The sequence below is a fragment of the Notolepis coatsorum genome (genome assembly GCF_963971535.1).
Source record: "Notolepis coatsorum genome assembly, chromosome: 16".
NCBI lineage: Eukaryota > Metazoa > Chordata > Actinopteri > Aulopiformes > Paralepididae > Notolepis > Notolepis coatsorum.
In genome coordinates this window covers 58222869-58243247 of record NC_140180.1, presented here as the reverse complement: position 1 = coordinate 58243247, position 20379 = coordinate 58222869, and the positions used below count along the sequence as shown (strand labels likewise).

The 20379-nt window shown below is 42.5% G+C and overlaps 1 protein-coding gene across 1 annotated transcript; it reads left to right on the top strand.

The window, feature by feature from the left end:
- The first annotated feature begins 277 nt into the window (after positions 1–277).
- On the top strand, positions 278–17125 carry LOC311242700 (uncharacterized protein). The gene is made up of 8 exons (XM_084331703.1): positions 278–1088; positions 6242–6294; positions 9126–9245; positions 9399–9569; positions 9790–9825; positions 11264–11368; positions 13823–13940; positions 14772–17125. Exons 1-8 carry the CDS (start codon positions 674–676, stop codon positions 15281–15283), a joined length of 1530 nt encoding a protein of 509 aa, XP_084187829.1. The 5' UTR covers positions 278–673; the 3' UTR covers positions 15284–17125.
- The last annotated feature ends 3254 nt before the right edge of the window (positions 17126–20379 follow it).

The following is a 20379-nucleotide window of genomic DNA, read 5'->3' as shown; positions in this document are numbered from 1 at the left end:
TAAGATATTATTATTATTACTAAATCTAGCAGTCAATCTGGGTAATTGTGTAACACTTACTTGGATTTAAATAGACTTTCTTTAGATTTTCCGACTGTCTGTACTACCAAATTAAAGAAAAAATATGTCCTATGTCCTATCAGATAGGCGGGCCCAGGCAGAATGCACACCTGGTATTATTTTGGTTGTCCAACTTTATTCCACCCGGAAACCCCGGGCAAGTGCTCCACCAACACACATAAACAAACAGATGACTAGCCCCTCCAATCACGCGTCCCGGTCGCTTGCGCTTACTGAGGTATATCTTCAACGGAGTAAACATCGTATAACGTATTAATACCCGTGCGATTTATTTAGCCATATCCAATCGAGTTTCTGTGAAACAGTTCTTTTGCATAAATACCGGTACTTTGGTTCGTTAGCTAGCAAGGCTAAACGTTAGCTTAACGTTGATACACGTGTATTGTATACTAAATAGATTGACCAATGTAACATTAACGTTAACATTAACAACACCAACTGTTAACGTTATTGTTAGTCATGATCGAAGAAAAAAGTTGGATCCAATACTTTTAGTTTACCGACACTTTTTACACTAACGTCAGCTGACTTGAATTTGAGTGTGACTAACGTTGTATGGTGCAGTGCTGCTCAGCTGCATGTTATCAGTTGGATGATGGGCTATCCTAAGGATGAGGATGGAGAGAAAGGATGTGAAAAAGAGGACAGATTCTTTGTCGAGGGTTCCAGTGGTTCAGAAAGTGAGCTGGGGTTCAGTTGGGGTCATCAGAAACACAGCAACATGTCCAAAAAGCACACTGAAAGGGATCCGGTCAAGAGAGACTCCTCTCCTTCCCTGGTGCTCGCCTTCCCTCTCTCCACCAGCCGGGCTCGGCAGGACAGCAGCCCCAGCTCACCCTCCAGCCCTGGCATACACCCAGGGCAAGACTGGGAGCTGGAGAGAAGTGATGATCCCATAGAGGACTGGATGATCCTGGGAGGAGAGGAGCTGGAGGGAGACGGGGACATCCAGCTCAACCTTGGCTACTGGATCAGCAGCAGCAGCTCTGATGGTTCAGGAGATGAAGGTGAGGATCTGACTGTGTCAACTGATGTTCTACACAGACAGGATCCCTTGCCCCATTTTTCAGATCTCCCTCAGAGTCAAAGTCTGTTGTAGATAGTGGAGAATGCTTCACAGTCTTAGGCCACACACACACGCACACGCACACAGACTGAAGCTAGATGTGGTTGTCACTCCTCATTTGAGTGCTTAATCCTGTCAAGTCGACACAGTTTGCTTATGAAGAAGAGTGACAACCACATTCTACAACTAGTAGCTACCTTCTGGAAGCAAGGTAGTGACTCCTGAAATTGGGGGTTCCCTCGGAAAATAATTACAAAGAGATTTGATACAAGCAGAAGTTGCACCACAAAAGTTTACAAGGTTGTCTTCAGTCAAATGTCCTTACAGGATTCACTGTATGATTTTACTTTTTGCAGATTCAATTGTATCTTTCCCATCCTTTCATGTTCATTATAAAATGGTTAATTCAACAATGAAAGATGGAGGGCCTGGAATAACGTGTTTGTTGTTAGTCTTCATTATTTTTAATCTATGCAAGCGTTTCTGAATAGGTGGGCTGCTACACGGGGCAGTCCGAGTGCCACTCCAGTGAGCCACATCAGAGTAGAGAAGGGAAGGGGTCTCTTTCATCAAAGCCGTTTTCACTGACCTTTTAATGATTTGGCAGTAACTCAAATCAGTAAGAAAGCCATTCTGATTCTGATATATTTGCTATATATTATCATAAAGGACACAGTGATGAGTGCTGTATCTATCATTAGTGTTAGTGATGCATCTGAGGGCAGAGTGTCAGTGATATACAGAGTCCAGAGATTCATAATGATCCATATAATCCACATAATAAACCTCTCCATAAAACAGGGACACGTCCCCAAGGACTTCAAAATTGCGAGGGTTACCCCTCTGCACAAAAAGGGCAGCAAATTAGACCCAGGCAACTACCGCCCTGTTTCTATTCTCACCTCCATCTCGAAAGTCATGGAAAAAATAGTCTACGAACAGGTCGAAAAGTACCTAGCGGAAAAAAATCTAATCTACGAATTCCAATCTGGCTTCAGAACATCCCACTCCACTGACACATGCCTTCTCTATTTGAATGACCACATCAAACAAGAGGTGGACGCGGGCAAATACTGCGGCATGGTCATGCTGGACCTACAAAAGGCCTTCGACACTGTCATTCACTCCATTCTGACTGACAAGCTAAAAGCAATTGGTTTTGATAGTCTATCAGTGAGCTGGATGCAATCCTACCTTGAGGGGAGGGAACAGATGGTGGAGGTAAACGGTACCCTATCCCCCCCCCTCACAGTGAGCTGTGGTGTTCCACAAGGAAGCATACTAGGACCGCTACTGTTCCTAATTTATGCAAATGACATGTCGTCAGCTTGTGACTGCAACTTGTTCCTGTTTGCGGACGACTCAGCCCTGCTGGTCTCTGACAAGAACAAGTTACAGGTTGAAAAAACCCTCAGCTCGGAACTAGGCAGAATCTGCATATGGCTCGCTGATAACAAACTATCATTACACATGGGCAAAACGGAGTCCATTCTCTTCTGTTCAAATAACAAACTCAGCAAGACTGATGGCTTCTCAGTTACAGTGGGTGACAATATTGTCACAAGGAAAGATGAAATTACCTACCTGGGTTCCATCCTAGAGGCTAATCTCTCCTGTGACAAAATGGCATCCAATGTAATAAAAAAAGTCAACCAAAGAACTCGATTCTTGTACCGGATCTCCTCTCTGGTAAACAGGAATACCCTGAAGACTCTGGCAGGAGCACTCATTCAAGGGTACTACGACTATGCTTGCACCTCATGGTACCAAAGCACCTCAAAGGCGCTAAAAACAAAATTACAAACATCTCAAAACAAACTGGTCAGACTACTGCTTGACCTTACTCCTAGAACCCACCTCACCCCTGCCCACTTTGACAACCTAGGATGGCTTAGAGTAGACGACAGAGTACAGCAACTTGCAATGGGCCTGGTCTACAAGATACACTACACGACCAAGGTACCCATGTACATGTCAAAATACTTCCCAAAGGTCAGTGAATACCACGATCACAACACCAGAGGGAGCTCCACAAATCATGTTAAACCCAGATTCGGCTCAAATAAGGGACTAAACACGTTTCGCAATTATGCCACATCAATGTGGAACGCCCTACCCAAAGCTGTAAAGGAATGTGGATCACTACCCACTTTCAAAACCAATCTCAAGGGACACCTACGGGAGACTGCAATTCAAAACTGGCCCCTGTAAATGTCCTAACCCAACCCCCTCCAATGTACAGTCATTTACCTAGTATGGTTTTGTCAATAGTCCAATGTACAATTTTGCTTGTTTGTACAGTGTCTCCCCCCCCCCCCCCCCAATGTACCGTTTTGCTTGTTTATACAGTGTCCCCCCCCCAACCACCTCCAATGTAAATTACCCAGTATGGTTGTCAATATCCCAATGTACCCAACCCCCCCCCCACACAACCCCACCCAACCTCCTCCAATGTACAGTTTCTACGTCAAATGTATATACTCCCTTTTCTTGACTCCTTTTGTATCACAAACAGTACTGTATTTGCAAATCTGGTATGTCATAAATGTATAGATGTAGCAGTACTGAGTCTGACTATCTGTATGTCATGTATGTCATATATGTCCTGATGAATTGAAAATGGGGGACCCTGATGTAAACAAGACGAAAGTCTTTCTCTGGTCTGCATCCCCTTAACAATTGTGTGTATGTACCCATTCTGCAATCTGTTAATAAAGTTTTCAATCAATCAATCAATCAATCACCTGTAGGAATCTAGCCTGTTTGTAATTGTAATACTGCCTGTCTCAGTCACTGTATTTAAGTGACTCAACCTGGTATTTCATAATGTAATAATAACGTTGTTGTTTGTCTTTGTTGTTCATAGCCTACTTGAATGGAAAAGCCCTATGTTCATGATCTAGGCTATTTCTTGACAGTAATGCCCACAGCATGTGTTCAAAACAAATTTTAATCCATGCCTTGCGTCTGTCAATGGTCAATCTAAAAACAAGTTTGCCTAAAATTAAAAGTTAAATTCTTTCTTGGAAAAGAGATTTTTTTTTACCTGACCTGCCAGCAATGAAATGTGCTTCCTCCTGAATACCTTTTTAATATAATACTTACCTTGACCATTCTCTCCATAATGGGTCAGAGGCCAAAAACTGTTGAACAACCCTGGCAATCACATGGAAACATGAGGTCCCTGGTGATTCCCACCCTTAGTAGTAGTATCCCTAGTCCCCAACGGAAATGTTCTATTAGTCATTGAATTAGCCTAATCCTTTACAATGCTGAGACCATTTGGACAAATGTTGGTAGTTTAAACTTAAAGTCTATGTAGAAAACTTTGCATTAATCTCAATCTGCATGTAATAGTCTAGAGACTCTAGACTGGTACTAGACCAGTAATATTATATCATAACGTTACACAATAGAATTCCACAGACTGAAGAGTTCAGCAGACAATGTATTTCTGCAGATAGATGAGTTCCGCACTGCAAACTATTTAATTCCACAGAAGAGTTCTGTATACAATATAATTAAGCATTTAGCTCACGACAGGTTGTGGTATATTGTTATTATATCACAACTATGGGGGCGTTATTGGGGAAGCGGAGGGCCGATAACCCCCTTGTGATATAATGTGAATATATCGCGGTTTGAACTCTGAAGTGAGCTGTTGCTTTTATAAAATCATAGTATGGCAATAGGAAAGTTATAGAACTACTCCAATTAAATGTATTACTCATTTAATAAATAATGTATAAAGAAACAGATCCTCATGGCTGCCTGCAAGGCGGTTGCTGTGCAATATATACACTAGCTTATTTATTTTTAGTCCTGCTTGTGAGATGCTATCCTTATGACAATATAGCAGCTGCTAATAAATACTATAGAGTCAGAGCAGGGGTCACGTTAACCGAAGATTTTCTGTCTTTGACCGATGTTTTTAACAATCAACTTTTCCCCTTCTGCTCCACAGGAGGTTTGTGTCCTCCCTGAGCTCACCTAGGACACTGTGTTACCGTTTGACAGGTGTACAGCGCTTCGCTCCAGCAGCGAGAGCCTGCTCGCGGCTCGCCTCCCCAAGTGATATAAATATTAATCTTGATGGTCATCGTAGCCGGTAAAAAGATTATATATATTACATTGACTGTGAATGCATAGCAGACTACTGCCCTGTCCTGCGACGAAAGAGAGTGAGTGCATGTTCTGGCAGTGACGTCACCTTCTGGTGACATTTGCAAGTTCAACAACAATAATAACAATGGAACTTGTGGTAGACTCCAGTAAACAGATGTCCCTTATACTAAATTCTCCACTACTAACATTAACAATGAAGCGGGAAACATTGAGGCAAAAAACAACAAACCGATCTTTCAACAAGGCACGAAGTATGAAGTACACAGGATGAACTACTATGTTTGCGAATTATGTTAACGATAATGTGAAAATAAGAGTACACATTTATTTACAAAATGTATCATCATTCAATGTTATTGAAGACTCCTGCCTGTGACTGAACGTTACGTTACTTCCCCTATTAGGCTGCAGCTCACGTCACATTGATCCGTTGTGTCGTCTGTCTATGTCTGTTTTTAATACATTTTCAATAGGGAGCATCCCGTTTGTCCATATCTGGCAGATTTGGGTCCGTTTTGATGAACAGAAAAGTTTGCAGACAGTAATACCTTCTTCCATCAAATTTATATCCGCTCAGTGACTGATCAATGTTTGTAATACTACCTTTCTCATAATTATGAGTAACAGTCACTGTATTTAAGTGACTCAACAACTTCGTATTTCATAATGTAACATACAGTATAACTTTGTTTGTCTTTTTTTGTGTATAGCCTACTTGAATTGAAAAGGCCTATGTTCATGATATAGTTAATTTCTTGACACTGATGCCCACAACACCTGTTTAGAACTCATTTTAATCCATACCTTGCGTCAATCTAAAAATGAGGTTGCTTATAGCTATTCATGAAAAGTTAAATTCTTTCTTGGAAAATGTAAGTATTTTCTTTTTTTACCTGCCAGCAATGGAATGTGCTTCCTCATGAATGCCTTTTAATATAATACTTACCTTGACCATTCTCTCCATAATAGATCAGAGGCCAAAAGCTGTTGAACAACCCTGGGCCATATCAGACAAGGACAAGGTAACTCTGTCAATGACAACCATTTCCCTTCAATTTCATTATGCAGCATAGGGAAAGGTTGGGAGAAATGGTAGACTAGTCCTGATAGTCACTCAGCACGTGGCAGTTTGGAGCAGGCTGTTAATGTTATTTGTTCATGGGTCTGACTGCCTGGGGGGAAGAAACTGGAGTCTGCTGGTCCAGGTCAGGCTGTGGTACCATTTGCCGGATGGCATCAGCTGAAACAGTTTGTGGTTGGAAGTGGTTGAGATCTTGTGTTGAAGTTTGGGGAAATACATATAAAACCAACCTACAAAAGATATGCACACTGCAAAAAAGAGCTATAAGGATTGTACATCATGCTGGTTATAGAGATCATAGCAATTGTTTATTTTTTTTAAAGTCAAACTCTGAAATGTAAAGATTTGGTTCAATTCAAAACTGCACAATTCATGTTTAGTAACACAAAATATATAGTCCCTGGCAACATGCAAAATGTTTTCATGGGCAGAGATGGGGGTTATAATCTAAGAGGGAAATTGAATTTAAAACAACCTAATGTCCGTACAACTCTCAAAAGCAAGTGCATCTCAGTTTGTGGGGTATCCATTTGGAATGGCCTTGATGTAGCATTAAAAACAAGTAATACTATTGAAATGTTTAAATGCAGATATAAACAGGAATTCTTGGACAAGTATAAGTTAGAGGAGCTTGAAAATAACGTGAACTAGTATTTTTGTAATGATTTATTTATCTTTTGCTGTAGTGGATAGGTATATTTTTTTTTTTTTTTATTACATATTAATATGATATTGTAAGAAAGGGGCAGGACCAGATAAGCTTTGCTTCTTTCTGTCCTTTCTCAAACAAAACCATTTGTCTTGAGCTATGTTGATTATTGCTTCCATGTCTAGGAAGATATATATTTATTTATTTATTTATTTATTTATTTATTTATTTATTTATTTATTTATTTATTTATTTATTTATTTATTTATTTATTTTATTTTATTTTATTTTATTTTATTTTATTTTATTTTATTTTATTTTATTTTATTTTATTTTATTTTATTTTATTTTTTATTTTATTTTATTTTATTTTATTTTATTTTATTTTATTTTATTTTATTTTATTTTATTTTATTTTATTTCTTTATTTATTATATATATTTTTTTGTTATTACAAATTTGTGTGTTTATGGTTGAAAATGTTCAAGATAAATAAAGATCAAATCAAATCAAATCTTTGATAATCCTGCGGGCTTTGATGGATAGATTCATCTGGACCCACAGAATCCAGGGGAAATAATTTAGGTTCAAATTTAGCCCCTTTCGTGACTTTCGGTTTGCAAGCCTGGGGCTTTTGTGACCGCAGTCACTTATATTTACGGCGCGATTACCCAGTAAAGAAACAACCAAGCGTGATCGCGGGGCTCGGGGTGTGTCAAAAATACATCAGATCTGAATTTCAAAGATACCCAGCGTACAATATGGGTCTAACACAGCTTCACGATGGGGTCTGGAAGCTCGGAGTTGCTAATAAACATTTTAAATCATTTTCATAAAACGAGTGTACTCACGGAGCGAACCTTGGCAAAATGGCTGGTGCGTCCAGCGATCACTGCGCTCCCTATCGGTCCCTGTTGGTCATTACCTATAGGCCATTACAGGGTAGAATCTGCTGAGCGCGTCTCCTGTGTATTGTTGTAATGACCAACAGGGACCGATAGGGAGCGCAGTGATCGCTGGACGCACCAGCCATTTTGCCAAGGTTCGCTCTGTGAGTACACTCGTTTTATGAAAATGATTTAAAATGTTTATTAGCAACTCCGAGCTTCCAGACCCCATCGTGAAGCTGTGTTAAACCCATATTGTACGCTGGGTATCTTTGAAATTCAGATCTGATGTATTTTTGACACACCCCGAGCCCCGCGATCACGCTTGGTTGTTTCTTTACTGGGTAATCGCGCCGTAAATATAAGTGACTGCGGTCACAAAAGCCCCAGGCTTGCAAACCGAAAGTCACGAAAGGGGCTAGTTCAAACTAAGGTTACAGGCCAAAATGTAAAGTTTGTTGTTATAGTTTGGTCCTCAGCAATACAACCACCAAGCGTGTGGCCGATTGAATGAACGGTTCTCCAGATATGCGAAGGACAGACAGAAAGACAGAAAGACAGATGCACGCAGATACACAGAGATTCCTTCCTTTATAGTTTGCGTGCCATTGAAAATAGCTGCTGGATGTTTGTGGTGTCTCGATTTCAGGATTCACTGTGTCAGTATGATCTCATCATGGTAAATGGCTGCATGTATATAGCAGCTTTTAAAGCGCTTTACAATTTGTTCCTCACATTTTACCCATTCACTCACACATTCACACACCAACGGCAGAGGCAACCATGCAAGGTGCCAACCTGCTCATTAGGAGCAATTAGGGGTTAATTGTCTTGCTCAAGGACACTTCGACACACTGCCCGGGAGGAGCGTGAATCGAACCGGGAACCTCTGGATTACCAGACGACTGCTCTATCTCCCGAGCCACTGTCGCCCACATCAGTCTTTGGGTGAGAGACATCCCCCCAGCTCTTTTCAATTTTCAAAACGATCAACTCAGGATTGATAACGTAATTTTGAATCATGAAAAAAAGTGAATCATGAAATCCAGACTCGGAAACCGGAAATATCTGCACTGCATTGCTATTTCCAATTCACACTAAACCAGGTGTAGGGCCTTGTCGTTTTGTAGGGTCTCTTTCCTCTGTGTGTGTGAACACACGGCACTATGGGCTCATTTGATGATGCTATTTTTACCATGTTTTCATTGTGTCATAATGCTTTCCATAATTGTCCAGTGGGCTACTGCGCAGCGGCCGCAGCCTCTCCCCAGCCGTTATTTTACACCTGACCGCTCCCTGAATTGTCACAACTGCAACAAGACTGGACACCTGGCCAAAAGCTGCACCACTCCCAAGGTGAACGCACACACACACACACACACACACACACACAGACACACAGACACACAGACACACGCCCCGCCACTCGCGTAGAGCTCAGTTGAAAATAATTGACCCCATTCACTACTAATAGTTCTCCTAAATCCGTGTATCTCTCTGTGTCAACAGAAGCGTTCTATTTGTGTGCTGTGTGGGCTCCAGGGCCACCTCATTAGGGGCTGTCCTGGCCGCCACTGCCCCAGCTGTGGCCTCCCCTCACACAGCCCCAGGTCCTGCCCCGGGCCCCCTGTGTGGGACCAACACTGCCATCGCTGTGGCATGACTGGACACCTATCTGATGTCAGTTTACCCCCAGGTTGAATGCATACATGTTTGTGTGTGGTGTGTGTTTGCGTAGTGTGTCCGTTTTGTTTGTTTTGAAATATTTTTGAAATATTTTGCAGCCCAGAGCATGTGTACGCTTTCTGTTTTGTTTATGATCTTTGTAAGTAATTACACTTATTTTCAATTAGGCCAACAATAGTGCTCAGTACAGTAAGTTCCTCTGTCTCTTCCTCAGGCCTGCCCAGATACATGGAGACAGTACCACCGCACAGTGAGTCACCACAGAGGAGTAAAAGAAAAACACAATTGACCTCATCTCAAACCCGCCCCTATTTTCTCAATCCGCCAATCACAACTGTTGCTCTCCACTTTGTCCGAGGAAAGCGACAGTTGTGATTGGAGGATCAAGAAAGGAGGGCAGAGGTTGAGATACGGTAGGTCCATTAAAAGCATATCAGAACAGGACTTGGTTCTGGAGTCGATATTGGCAGTGAAAGTGTCACACACACTCACTCCTAATAGAATAAGGTTACACATTTCTTTCACTTTAACCTTAACAGGGTTCAGCCGCTAGAACCTGGGAACAGGTTTTTAGTCTTTATGTCTTTTATGTCAACCTCAAAATTATTTTAGGCTTCAGTTTTAAGTTTGAGATACTTTTAACAGTCATAAAAAAAAGAAGAAAAGCCAGCATCACTATTCTGGGACCGGTTTTACCTCTTATGCCATATTATTATCATACCGTAAAGCATACATTTATTAATTACATTTATTAGCTTCAACTGAATTGAATATGGGACAGGGCTTTAATTCCTTTTGCACTCTTTTTCACTCTCATAGCTGCCAGTAGAACTTTCCTCTTAGGATGCTGACTGGTCCGAGCCACTGTGTCATAATCGCATAACTGGATTCTTGTGATCTTGTGATCTTGTGAATCCAGCTGCCTCACAAGGTAACATACAGGCTGCCTCTTGCTGTCAAGTTCAGACAGGCATACTTGGCCAGTTTGGGCCACTCTGTGAATTATTTTCACCAGACGTTATGACCCTGCAATGTAGTTAACTTTAGCTTGTAAAACGCAGTCTCAGTCTGGTCCTTTTACTGTCTTGAATTTCAGGTTGTACCTTTTTCTCTGTGCCGCCATGGCGATCAGCAAATGTGACTGATTTGAATCAAGTAAAAAAAAAAAAAAAAAAACTGCTTCGTAGTGTCAAAGGCAACCAGATAATCAATGAATGTAGACCCAGATAATCAATGAATGTAGACCCGGCTAGACGCTTTTGAGAATGGCCTTCATTTGTCAAAAAAACGTGTAGCCACACCCGGCCAGTGAAAGGGACAGGCGGCTATATGGGACTCTGTTCTCAATGGAAGTTTTATGGTATTTCACATTGACCTGGAAACACTTTACACCTGAGGGCTTCCAAAACAGAAAAACAACGAACCATGAACATTGGATGTGTTCACCACTATTTGTGATGAATAACTTGGTGAAGATCTAAGACAGACAGATCCCTGTCAGTTGTCCCCTGCCCCCTTCCCACCTAATGTTTTTTTCTGGAAGAGATGATGATATTAGATTTTTTTTCATTCAATTGTTGGTTGTGATCATTTACACAGTCAGTTGTCATTATTATCCATTATAGTTGCTAAGAAGGTGTTCCTACTTTAAATAATTCATTGTCTTTCGTTTGACATTTTCATGAAAGACACAAGGAGAGGCTCCCCTCAGGCCACGGAGAGACCACACCCACAGACGTGTCCAACAGCCCGCCCACTGCTACAACTGCTCTAAGATTGGACACCATGGTTATGTAAGGGCCATTCAAATGCGTTCCTATTCCCTAACCCTAACTCTTCAGCTTTTTTTAAATTTTGAACAGATAGCATACTCGTCGTACCTTAACACTTTGATTGCCCAAGGTTAATTCCTTTTTACCTCCTTGAATGCCCAGGGCCACTTCAATGTTTTTTTTTATCCACTTTTTCTCCCATTTTTCTATATTTTCTCCCATCCCAATTTCGTATCATCCAATTCAACCCCCCCCCCTGTCACGAACGCTGTTTCTTGCCTCCCACAAGCCGGCTGCAATGTGGACTAAGTCATACATAGCACAAGTCCCCTCCGGTACTTGAGGTAACAGCAGTCGCATTTTTTCACCTGCGCAGCTCGATCTCTCAGTGGCGAGGAGTAACGCGTGGGAGGCTCACGCTGCCCCCGACACTTCCTGATTCTACTGCGCAGGCGCACCAACCGACCTGTAGGAGTCGCTGTCCACAACACCCGATCCCCACCCATCAGTTTCCCACCCCCTAATACGGCCAATGTGTATTAGTACGGACGACCAGCTAAACTGAAAGCAAATGTGGAGCGCTGGGCTCGAACAGGCAAGCCCAGCGTCTCCAGATTTCGTGGCGAGCGCCTTGCCCACTACGCCACGTAGCCGCCCATTCCAGGGCCACTTCAATGTTAACGTTAATATCGCCTAATCTATGTTTTAAATTATGGCTATGTGTCTAATCTGCCCGTCGCTTATCAAAGACTCATTTTCCAGTCAACATTGTCATAGCAGATTGTTTTTTTATCGCTTCATTTCCGTTTTCTAGCATTTTGAAAATCACTTGTTTTCACGGAAAAAATAACACATTCCATGATAATCGCCTTTTACTGGAATATTCTAGAACGTTGTCATTGTTCGGCCTATTTATGAATCGTTTTCAAATAAACGCTAGATTATCGATAGTATATGTGTGCGCATGCACGCTCGTGCCGCGAGTTGATTCTCCGCGTTACTGACCGCTCGCACAGCCAAACAGCAATATCACATAATCACATAAAAGCTTATATCTCTGTGAAAACGAGTCTGATTATCCTAATACTGGTAACATAGATTCCTTACCTGAGATCAGATGGTATCCAAATGGATTATTCCAATTCCTGATCACCATTTGAAAAAATCGATCTTTTTATTGATTCACTGTGTATACTGTAAAAACACATAATCTCTGCTGCTCTGAGGCTCACTAGTGGAGCTGATCGATGCCGGCTGCGTGAGTGAGAAGTAAAATGTGGAGTCAGGGATTTTTTTTCTCATTAATTTTCATTGAGTTCAATCCAAAAGGGTGAATTACCATCTGGGAGACGATATGAGGCGCTTTTTTCACATCAGAGCGCCTGGAGTGGTTGGATTTCCAACGGTAGACTTGGTTGATGAAATATGATTTCAGATCGCTAATAAAAAAAAAACGAGAAAACTCGGGTTGGGCAATCAAAGTGTTAACCTCTTCCTACCATTCTCTGCCCCCCCTCTCTCTCTGTGTCTTTGATCCTTTCTTTACCCCCTGTCTCTCCCTCTGAACCCTTCTCTCTACTTCACCTCTCCTCCGCTCGCTCCTCTGTCCTTCCATCCGTCTCTCCCTACATCATCTTTCCTTCCATCCCTCTCTCTCGCCTCTGTCCTTCCATCCCTCTCTCTACCTCCTCTGTCCTTCCATCCCTCTCTCTCTACCTCCTCTGTCCTTCCATCCCTCTCTCTCTACCTCCTCTGTCCTTCCATCCCTCTCTCTCTACCCCCTCTGTCCTTCCATTCACCTCTCTTTACCTCCTCTGTCCTTCCATCCCTTTCTCTCTACCTCCTCTGTCCTTCCATCCCTCTCTCTCTACCCCCTCTGTCCTTCCATCCGTCTCTCCCTACACCATCTTTCCTTCCATCCCTCTCTCTCTACCTCCTCTGTCTTTCCATCCCTCTCTCTACCTCCTCTGTCCTTCCATCCCTTTCCCTACCTCCTCTGTCCTTCCATCCTTCTCTCCCTACATCATCTGTCCTTCCATCCCTCTCCTCTGTCCTTCCATCCCTCTCTACCTCCTGTCCTTCCATCCCTCTCTACCTCCTCTGTCCTTCCATCCCTCTCTCTCTCTACCTCCCCTGTCCTTCCATTAATCTCTCTCTACCTCCTGTTCTTCCATCCCTCTCTCTCTACCTCCTCTGTCCTTCCATTAATCTCTCTCTACCTCCTCTGTTCTTCCATCCCTCTCTCTCTACCTCCTCTGTCCTTCCACCCTCTCTACCTCATCTGCCCTTCCATCCCTCTCTCCCTACTAGCTAGCTGTACTGTACTGTACCCATTCTGCAATCTGTTAATAAAGTTTTCAATCAATCAATCCTCTTTCTCTCTTAACTGTCCCACTCCCTACTGCACTGTATCCGTCTCTCTTTCTCTATCCCTCCCTCTCCCTCTGTCTCTCTTTCTCTCTCTCTTTGTCTCAGGAATGCACTGGGAGGAGGATGGTGAGTGGGATGTTTCCCTCTGTTCCGTATGTCTCTCACTATGACACCCAGGAGGACATTCGCCAACGGGGCACCAAGATGCGGAGAAGAACCAAAGGTGATGCCATAAATACACACATTATAAATGCTTTTGAAAGGAACGGGCCAACATTATGGGAAATGTGCTTACTGTCTTCTCCAGAGTCAGACAATAAGATGGATACCAATTTAGTCTCTGTGCATTTGGCAGAAAGCTATCCGGCTGCAAGCTAGCCTAGCTTAGCACAAATTAATGGAAGTGGATACGGACCACAGTGATGTTGAACTTTTGTAGACCTAGTTTGTGAAGTTACCTGGCCATGAAATAAGTCTGTATACTGTTACTCATTTTCATTAGTTGCTCCTGTGGTCTGTGTGGGAAACAATGGATTCCCTTGCATTGGTATCACAAACTAGCCTTACATGACCGCTGGCTTCGCGGGATGTGACAATCCATCTAATCCGGTTTCATGATATTTGCTTGTGCCCGAACCACTTGTGAGAGTTACAGTATGGGCGTGGTTTGGATTCAGTCCACTGCCAAATATACAGTATATATATATTTTAAGTGCTGGCCCTATTCCAAACTGTTTCAAAGCATGACTTCCCAGATGGTTCGATTTGGTGGGTCAGGTTAATTGTGAACCACGTCTCAAAATCATGTTAAGACATTAACAAACCGATACAAAGTGGATCTGGTTGATTAATATATGAGGGCTTAAGGTCGCAGCACAATTCATTCTGTGTAGCATAGTAGTTCAAGAGATTACAGTTCTAACCAGAAAACACAGCTCTTTGGAGAAAACAAAGATGGACATAATTCAACATATCGTTCAGCCCTACCAGTCACTCACTGAGAGGAATGTCCAGTTTAGAGAATCTCGTCTTGCCTTGTCATGTGTGCCTGCAGAGCTACAGGCTGTGAGCCCCATGCCTCTGTGTGATCGATGGCGCTCCTCCAAGCCAGCGGGGGGAGGTGATGGCGAGGAGGATCAGCCGGCCCAGGGCTTCGGAGGCAGCTGGAGGAGGGACCAGGAGGCGCACAGCAAGGAGGGCCGTAGAAAGACGTGGCCGGAGAAGCGCAGGGAGAGGAGGGAGGTAAAGAGGCTGAGGAGGGCTGCTCAAGCCAGACGGGGAGGGGGGATACCACTGGGGAGATCTGACAATGACACCCACCCTAGGGACCCCTTCAGCAGGACTCCTCCCTGTGGCTGCAGGGACCCCACACCCCCCCCACAGAAGAAGAGGAGAAGTGAGAAGAGTGACAGGAAGAGGAGGAGTAAGAGCAGGGAGAGGAGCCAAGAGGCAGAGAGGTGGAATAAGAGGAGGAAACGTCGGGAGCTGTACCCATGCGACGACCTAGCAGCCACGGACAAAACCCTCTTGGCCTCGAAACAGAGGGCGCGCCACCACCGGAGATAACATGTGCGTTTTACTTTGGTGGGATGAGTCCCATCACTACCCCATGTATGACTGATCCAAGGACGGACAATAAACAGGGAACAGGTTGTCTGTATTTATGCCCCAGGCTCTGTGTTTGGCTTTACGTTTATTTTATTTAAAGCCTCTGAAAACTGGCCTAAACATTTTTAGAATGTAAATATCATATCAAACTATTAAAAAAAAAAGCTAATTTAGCTGCCCAGATCTTTTCTCAGGATGATCATGGGGGCGTGATCAGATCACGGTTGATTGACAGCTCCCTTTTCAGCTCAAGGGCCATTTTATTTTCCATTTAAAAACGTTTTGCTGCTATGGAATAAACTACTAAATCTATCAAAAGGACCCTACTGATTAGAAAGCTTGACTAATCTACTAACTGGCAAACTACGTTAGTCTGGCTCTAGACAAAGAGCCAGGCTAGGGACTCAGCACATACAAAAGTTAATCAAAGGAAGGAAAAACAAAGATATAGCTTTGCTATAAACTGCACATGTATCAAATGGACCCTAAAGCTTGACTAATCCACTAACTAGCAAACCAGGGCCCTATTCCCCGTACCTGGTTCAACTAAGTCGGTCAAAAGTCCCATTAGCCAGATTCAATTAACCCGATGTTTGAATCCAGGCTTTCTCTGTTCCTCGAACGCTGATTCAGTCTCGTTAATTCGAACCAGACTTGATACTCAGGATAATTGCGCGCAGCCGCCTCACCTGAAAAGACAGCAGGTGTCGATCGCAGAAATCCTGATTTTCTAACGGCATTGATTGATTGATTGATTGAAAACTTTATTAACAGATTGCAGAATGGGTACAATACAGTACGGCTCAATAGCCTCGCTGACAAGTTAAATGCATAATATAGGCAAATTCTAAGTCCCTCATTACCCCAATCAATCAGATTATATTTCTTTAAATGTGCCTGCTGGCAGTAGGCTTAATGGAATGAATAATCGAATGAGATCTTGCTAGCGAAAATAATTGTTCAACTCTTTCAGAATAAGTAGATAAAAACAAAGAGTATCTAATTGATACGAATGAATAGATACTTATGAGGATATCTGTACTGTATGTGCTTAGGTATCATGTACTATAATATAAATACATGGTTCCCAAAGTTTTCAAGGCGCGACCCCCGAAATAACGTGTCAGAGAGGCTTGGAGGCTATACAGTTTCACTATTAATAAGGTTTTAATCTGTTTCGGATATCATCCATACATGCATTGAATTGATTAACCTTTGGTTTATACCAGTGACAACAGTCATGTTAATCACCCTCTTGTTCATCATCAGATAACAGTGCTTGAACAGATGAATGCATTTTCTCAAATTCATTCATCAAAACGTCAAAGGCTTGCAATTGCTCATTCATTTTCTCAAGTCACGTCCATGTCATCAAATCCGTCAAACAGCGCATCTCCTCAGACATTTTAATCCCAGTTACAATATCACAATAACGTGTGAGTGACTGATACAATTCAACAATCCACATATTCAGATTCGTCGTAATTCACATTGTAAGATCCTGATCAAACTGGCCAGTATCACGTCTTCATCTGTTTTGGCTCTCCATCCAATTCCTCTGCGTTGTGTCATTTTAATGGTCCTGCCGTCTCTCCGACACTGGCTGATAAGATCCTTATCTCCCCCGTTAGTGCAATCCATAAACCATACTAACTCTCCACCTCCGTAAGAATTCGACACTTCGACAACGTGAAATACCTTACAAGGAGAAGCGTGGTTTTATTTGATAAACAGAAACCTCAGCTCAGATGTTAACAGTCCTTGAAGAGTCTATTCTATTGATCTTTCGGTGTGTTCGTCTATCGTCCTTTTGTTATTCAGTCCAATAGTGTTCAGGCCTGGTCTTTAGCCTAACCCTCCTCGCGTTAGCCGAAGCTAGTGATGATGTGGCATTCTTCCTCCCCCCCCCCCCCCCCCCCCCCCCCCCCCTCTCAATGAGAGGAGAGAGTGTCTTCTGTGTGATCTCAGTCCTACTCGCTCTTGGTCAGATTCTAGTCTGCCCTACACCCGGAAACACCGTTCGACTTATAGATGTTCGTCGTCGCAACGACGGCCCCGCCTTCTGGTTGTCATGCGACGTGTTGTCATGACAACTGCGTTAATAACCTTTACACACATTTCACGTTTCATTAAGATGAACCTCTCTCCCTCCTGCTCTGGGAGACACTCGCTCTTATCTCAGATGTTCTTACAAGGAATGTCAACAAACAAAACACCCTGCTCAGTGTGGTGCTCACTCGCTCTGAACCAACCTCTGCTAAGCCAAACACATTTCTGCCCTCTCTGACCTGGCACCGTTAGATGCTACCATCTTCCCCCAATCTATACATCACATACATTGAAAAAGCACCCCAAATCCCTCAACATCCACAATCCATGCATAAAGACGCTTCAATTTATGCTTGAATTAAACACAATCCGGGCGCTCCGTTAAACAAATACATCCACAGCGGAGAATATGAAACGAATCAGAGCCAAACGCCCGGTTTCATTCATTAAAGATATCCCAGCGGGATTCACATTTGCAATGCTCCGTTATTAAAATAACCACATAGTGTGTGTCGCGACTCGCGAGCGCCGTATCCGTATAACTATGACGTGCATTATTTAGGACAAAGTAAATCCATAGGCTGAAAATGATTTATTATCAGCATTTTAGCTCTATTAATTTACATTTCAAAAGCCCCCTCTAGACAAACGAAGCGCAAAAACATAATTCAGAATGGTATAATGGGATCTGTGAGGAGAGCTGGCATTTATTTGCGAGGGCGTGGCCAGTTGATCCAGCTAACTGAACTAAACCCTGCGCTGGAGCAGGTTCAAACATTCTGATCGGTTGCCATAGTGATTTAGACAATCGCGGTTCGGGGAACCGACCGGTCTAGCTTATGTCAAGTTATCCTGAAAATTATCCGGCTAACTCAGTTAGCCAGGTACGAGGAACAGGGCCCAGATTAGACCACCCAAATCTGTGTTTTTATTTACCTCCCAGAGTAAGAAGCTATTTGTTTTAGCATTTCCCATTCACTTACATGAAACGGTTAGCATTAGCTTTGCTATGCTACACTTTTGAGTTATTTATCAATTCTGTGATTAACACAGATTTGGGTGGTGTACCTCAGTCTGTTAGTTAGCATAACACAGTAGCTCAAACTATGTTAGGCTAATTTGAATTCTCAATCTAGCTGCAAACAGACACCATTCCTATTGACCGCCATTGTATTTGTCCTGTATAAAAACTGTCAGCAGAGCGCTTACATTGTTTGAAAAGTTTGTTTTGTTAATGCATCATGTTAAAGGGGCTATGTACTATAAATGTCATTTTTCAGTCTCTAGCATTGTATTATAGTAATAGGAGTTCGTATCAATGTGTTTGTGTCTAAATACCATATTGGCGGATTGCTCAGATTCAGCCCAGCCCCTTTCCTCCTCCAGTAAATCAGGCCATTTTGATTTGAAGGCCTGAGTCACGTCATTCGGGCTCTGCGTAGCGCACACCATTGAGGGTTCACACCATTGTGAAAAGTTAGGTTTAATCCGTTTTCAGGCCTATTTCCCCAGTCAGCTGCAGGATATTTCCTAATTTCCCTATGTGGTGATTTAATATTATGCTTATTAGTCTCCAAGTGACCTCAAACTAAGAGGTAATGACTATTTCTGGGCAACAATAGTCTTCAGCATGATTTATATCTGTGCGTTTTGTCCTAAAGTTGTAGTTTATAAACAAACACCATCTAATCCCTGTTTATTTCCCCAAAGTTCTTTTTCCCCAAAAAGGGGCGTGGTGTGACCAAAATAGAGGCGTGGTGATCGAAATTCTATGTGATTGATGTACGCGTGAATATTTTCCCTAACAGAGTTGCACTTCCGCGTTCGGTTTGCGCGATCTGATTGGCCACTGACGTTTCTGGTCATGTGACATCTGCGCTAATCATGTGACGCCTGTTTCTATCACTGGTTAAGCTTAGGCACTCTTTCGAAGTTGGTTAAGGTTAGAGTTTGTCTTAGAGCAGGGCGATAGAACACCAGCCCTGATTCCAAACTCTAACCTTAACCAACTTCGAAAGAGTCGCCTAAGCTTAACCAGTGATAAACTAGGCGTTAGGTCGTTTGCAGGCTGTTAGAGGCGGAAATAGGCGCAGAAACAGGCGTCACATGATTGGCGCAGATGTCACATGACCAGAAACGTCAGTGGCCAATCAGATCGTGCAAACCGAACGCGGAAGTGCAACTCCGTTAGGGAAAATATTCACGCATTGCGGACTGATGTATAGCACCAAGTGGGTGGGCCACCAGCATCTCACCAGAGGCAGAGTGATTTTTACGATTGGTTTGTGGAATTGATTGCATAATTTTCTGAATGAATGTCTGAATATAATCAGGAACGTTTTTTAAAACTATCTGGATTGAAACTCATTTCTAACTTTTTAGATGCTTACATTATGTACATAAGACCCTAAATTACATAGTTAGAAGGCTATTGTGGATTTTGGGTTTCCAGTGGCTATAAAAAGGAAAGAAAACGCATTCAATATTTGAAGTGTTATTTTTGAAGCCACATTCTTCTGATGTACAATTTAACATACTTGTGTACTCTTGTATTTGGGGGATATACACCTTTTCATCATTATTTTATGCTACAAGTATAATGCTCTGTTTGTAGGGCTCACCTTCGAAGCTTTTTTTGGCAATCGAAGCTTCGGGGCCGAGCTTCGATTTTAATTCGAAGCTTCGATTTTATTTATTTTATTTTATTTATTTTTTTTATTTTTTTTTCTTATGTTGTGGGACTTGTACAGCACTTTCGTAAACTTTGTTGTTTTTAAATGTGCTCTATAAATAAAGTGGGTTGGATTAATTAATTAAGTAGCCCCTTTCGTGACTGTGACGCATCCAACAAGGTTTCACTCGGCTGTGTGATTTAATTCAAGGTGGATCGCTGTTGTCGTTTGAACAACTTCAGATTTCATGGGAACTACCAATCCCCCAAATCAAGAATGTTTAAGATGAATGAAGTAAGATTTTGATTATTTGAAATATGGCCTGTGTAGACT